The sequence below is a fragment of the Myotis davidii genome, unplaced genomic scaffold (genome assembly GCF_000327345.1).
Source record: "Myotis davidii unplaced genomic scaffold, ASM32734v1 scaffold7634, whole genome shotgun sequence".
Lineage (NCBI taxonomy): Eukaryota > Metazoa > Chordata > Mammalia > Chiroptera > Vespertilionidae > Myotis > Myotis davidii.
Window position 1 is genome coordinate 17,549 of NW_006285570.1, and position 3,031 is coordinate 20,579.

Consider the following 3,031-nt stretch of genomic DNA (forward strand, 5'->3'; position numbering starts at 1 on the left):
GGCCAGTCAGGGGAGAGAGGCTGATGGAGGTGCTGAGGCCGGAGGGTCTCAGAGCAGGTGGGGGCAGGGGGTGTAGGAGGCACTAGGGGCAATGAAGAGCTGGCACTGGGAGGGAGCAGGGAGGGACCCCCAGACACCCTGGAGGGCCTGTCTTCATCTCATGGGCAGTATCCTTGCCTGGCCCCGGGCTCAAGGAGAGGAAAGAATATGACCGTGGATCCAAGGCAAGAAGGATGTCACTCGGGCATAGACTCCAGGAAAGTTGGGAAGACCGCAGCCTTTCCCCCAGCTCACCACGCCTACCTGGACCCAGGTGCCCCTCCATTTACAGACCAAGGGGCCCCCAGAGTCACCCTGTGGAAAGAGGGGACAAGTGGTCAGTACTCAGGGCCCCTGCAGGCAACGGACCCCCCTCAGTCTGGGGGTCTCACCTCACAGGAGTCCCGGCCTTCACTCCCGGCACACAGCATGTCATCCTGGATAACCTTGCCGATCCTGAGGTATTGCTGCCGACAGATCTCATTCGCCACAATGGGGACCTCTACCTCCTGCAGATGGTAGGGCGGCGGCCGCAGGTCTATGAGAAGAAGCTCAGTGAGCCTGTGGTCCTGAGGGGGCATACAGTCACAGGCCGCGGGTTCTAGAACCACACGCTGAGCCTCAGTGCCCCCAGGGGGACCCAGGGAGTCACCCAAGACCCCAACTGTCTGGGTTCACTCGAGGCCAATGAGCTGATAATCTTTAGGCTGACACTGTGGGCACCAAGCTCCAAAAAGAAACAGAGAAATATATATTTTTTTTATCCACAAATGAGCACAAAAGAGATGGGGATGAGATGGGCGTGCTGGTCTCAGTAGATGACCAGCTTCTCGAAGTAGTGTTTGTGGCCTTCAGTCAGCACGAAGCTGCAGGCAGCGGTGTGGGGTCAGGGGTGAGCTCTGTCCCCAGCACACTCTCAATTTTTATTGGGAAAAATCAGAGTAAGTGCTTTCCCCAAGAAATGCAGAGTGAGCGGCCCTGCTGTCAAATTTGACTTTGTCCATTTAATAGTGAATCCTTGAGCTCGTCACTGAGGTTCTCTCTCCTCCTTCTCCATCCCACTATCAAGTCTCATGGACAACAGGGACCCCCGAAGGGGAGCACATGGCCTTCTGCAGAGTGAGGGAAAGAAGGGTTCATGGCACCCTGGCCAGTGCTTCTCAGCAGTGAGAGCACTGGCCCGAAGGATCCCAGGTTTTATTCTTGGTCAAGGGCAAGTACCTGAGTTGGAGGTTCCATCCCCAGCCCCAGGCGGGAAGGCAGCTAACAGATATGTCTCTCACATCCATGTTCCTCTCTCCCCTCCCTTCCACTCTCTAAAGATCAATGGAAAAAATATCCTTGGGTAATATTTAAAAAAAAAAAAGCCCATGGCCATGCCTCACTCTTGCTACTTTGGTCTCTGCTCCTGACAGACTCCTCTCGAGCTGTCTGCCTCCTACACCCATGGGAGACCCCGGAGGGACCCCAACTCAGACCCCAGCTGAGCCTCCTCTGTAAAGTCCGGCCCGCCGCCTGCATTGCCCGGGTGTCATCCTGGTTCTGGTTTTTACCGTGAAAAGCAATGTCGCCCCAGCCAGTCACCCAGCACCGTGTGCCTCGGGGGAATGCAGAGGAGGCTGGCGGGAGGCGGATCCAGTTGATGCGCTTAGATGGTCTCACAGGGGCCTCCAGTTTGAGAAGTGCCACGTCTGCCCCACCTGCTCCTTCATTTTCAAGCCTGTAGTTGGGGTGGCAGATGATCCTGGCCACCTGCACACTGTCCTTATATGAGCGTCTCACTTGTCCTAGTTGGACCTTAATGTGCCGAGTCACTGGGTTTCTCCTGGGGACAGATTTCAAAGGCTTCTGAGAGGCTGTGGCAGGGAGTGGGCCAGCCCCTCAGAGCCCAGAGACCTCCCCTGTGTGGTGGGCAAGGGTAGCGCCAGGAAGCTGAATCCTGGTGGGGGGTCTGCAGCCACTCAGCCCAGCATCTGCCCCCAACACACACACGTGCCTCCCGACATTGTCCACCCCCTCCCCCCCACTGGGTGCTGGCAGAGTCAGACTTACCCTGGAATGCAGTGGGCAGCGGTCAGCACCCACTGGGGGTGGATGAGGGAGCCCCCACAATCAAGACTCCACTTGGAATTTCTTGGATTGAAGACCCACAGACCCACCTGCCAAGGCCAGTTCCCATCGGCAGCATCATGACCCCCTACGATGCCCACCAGCTCAGTCCCTGGGCCGGGATCTGGGGAAGCAGAGGAGGAGCCATCAGGGACCCAGGTACCGCTGCCCAGCACTCAGCATGGCTCCATCCTCAGTCCATCCCAGAGCCACCCTCAGAGGGGGTTCGCCACCCATCCCAGGGGCGGCCTCTGAGAGGTCAATCAGGGGTTAGGAGAAAAGCCAGGCTTGGGGTCAGGACCCACCTGAGGTCACAGGTACGGAGCCCCCCAGACAGGGGAGAGTCAGGACCAGCAGCCACAGCATCTGCAGGGGAAGAGGGGAGGGTAGAGAGCCAGTGAGGAGATGTGGGGTGGGGACATAGCCTGGGAAGGGAGAGGATGGGGCTTTGAGCAGCGTCCTCACCATGCCAGGTCTGTCTGCCTCTGTCCTGAGCCCTCTGAGCCCCTTTATCCTCCTGCCCAGACTGGCCCAAGGAGAAGCCGCCCTCCTTTGGGGTGAGGCATGGGAGGAGGTAGGGCTTATCTCTTCAGTGGGACCAGTGGTGACCAGGAGACCAGCTATCAGAAAAGAAATACGGTGTTTCCTCTCTGAGCAGGGTGTGTGCAGGAGGCAACCAATCAATGTATTTCTCTCACATCAATGTTTCTGTCTGTCTTTCCCTCTTCCACTCTCCCTAAAAATCAATGGAAATATATCCTTGGGTGAGGATTAACAAAAAGAAAAATAATAAAAATAATGGTCTGGACACATTTCAGGGTAAGATGACAGTTTGCACATGAAAAGAAAGAAATGAGATGCTTTGCATCATCCTGTGCACTGA

The 3,031-nt window shown here is 56.6% G+C and overlaps 1 protein-coding gene across 2 annotated transcripts; it reads right to left on the reverse strand.

Annotated features, from left to right (window-relative positions):
* Positions 1-7: 7 nt before the first annotated feature.
* On the reverse strand, positions 8-2,762 carry LOC102752621 (mastin). Of its 2 annotated transcripts, XM_015559178.1 has the most exons (6): positions 2,614-2,762; positions 2,454-2,514; positions 2,092-2,272; positions 1,593-1,864; positions 432-577; positions 8-354 (listed from the first exon to the last, which is right to left on the reverse strand). In XM_015559178.1, exons 1-6 carry the CDS (start codon positions 2,614-2,616, stop codon positions 190-192), a joined length of 828 nt encoding a protein of 275 aa, XP_015414664.1. In that variant the 5' UTR covers positions 2,617-2,762; the 3' UTR covers positions 8-189. The 2 variants fall into 2 exon arrangements, with proteins under 2 accessions (XP_015414664.1, XP_006756355.1); XM_006756292.2 differs by having other exon boundaries at positions 2,454-2,762.
* Between the last annotated feature and the right edge of the window lie 269 nt (positions 2,763-3,031).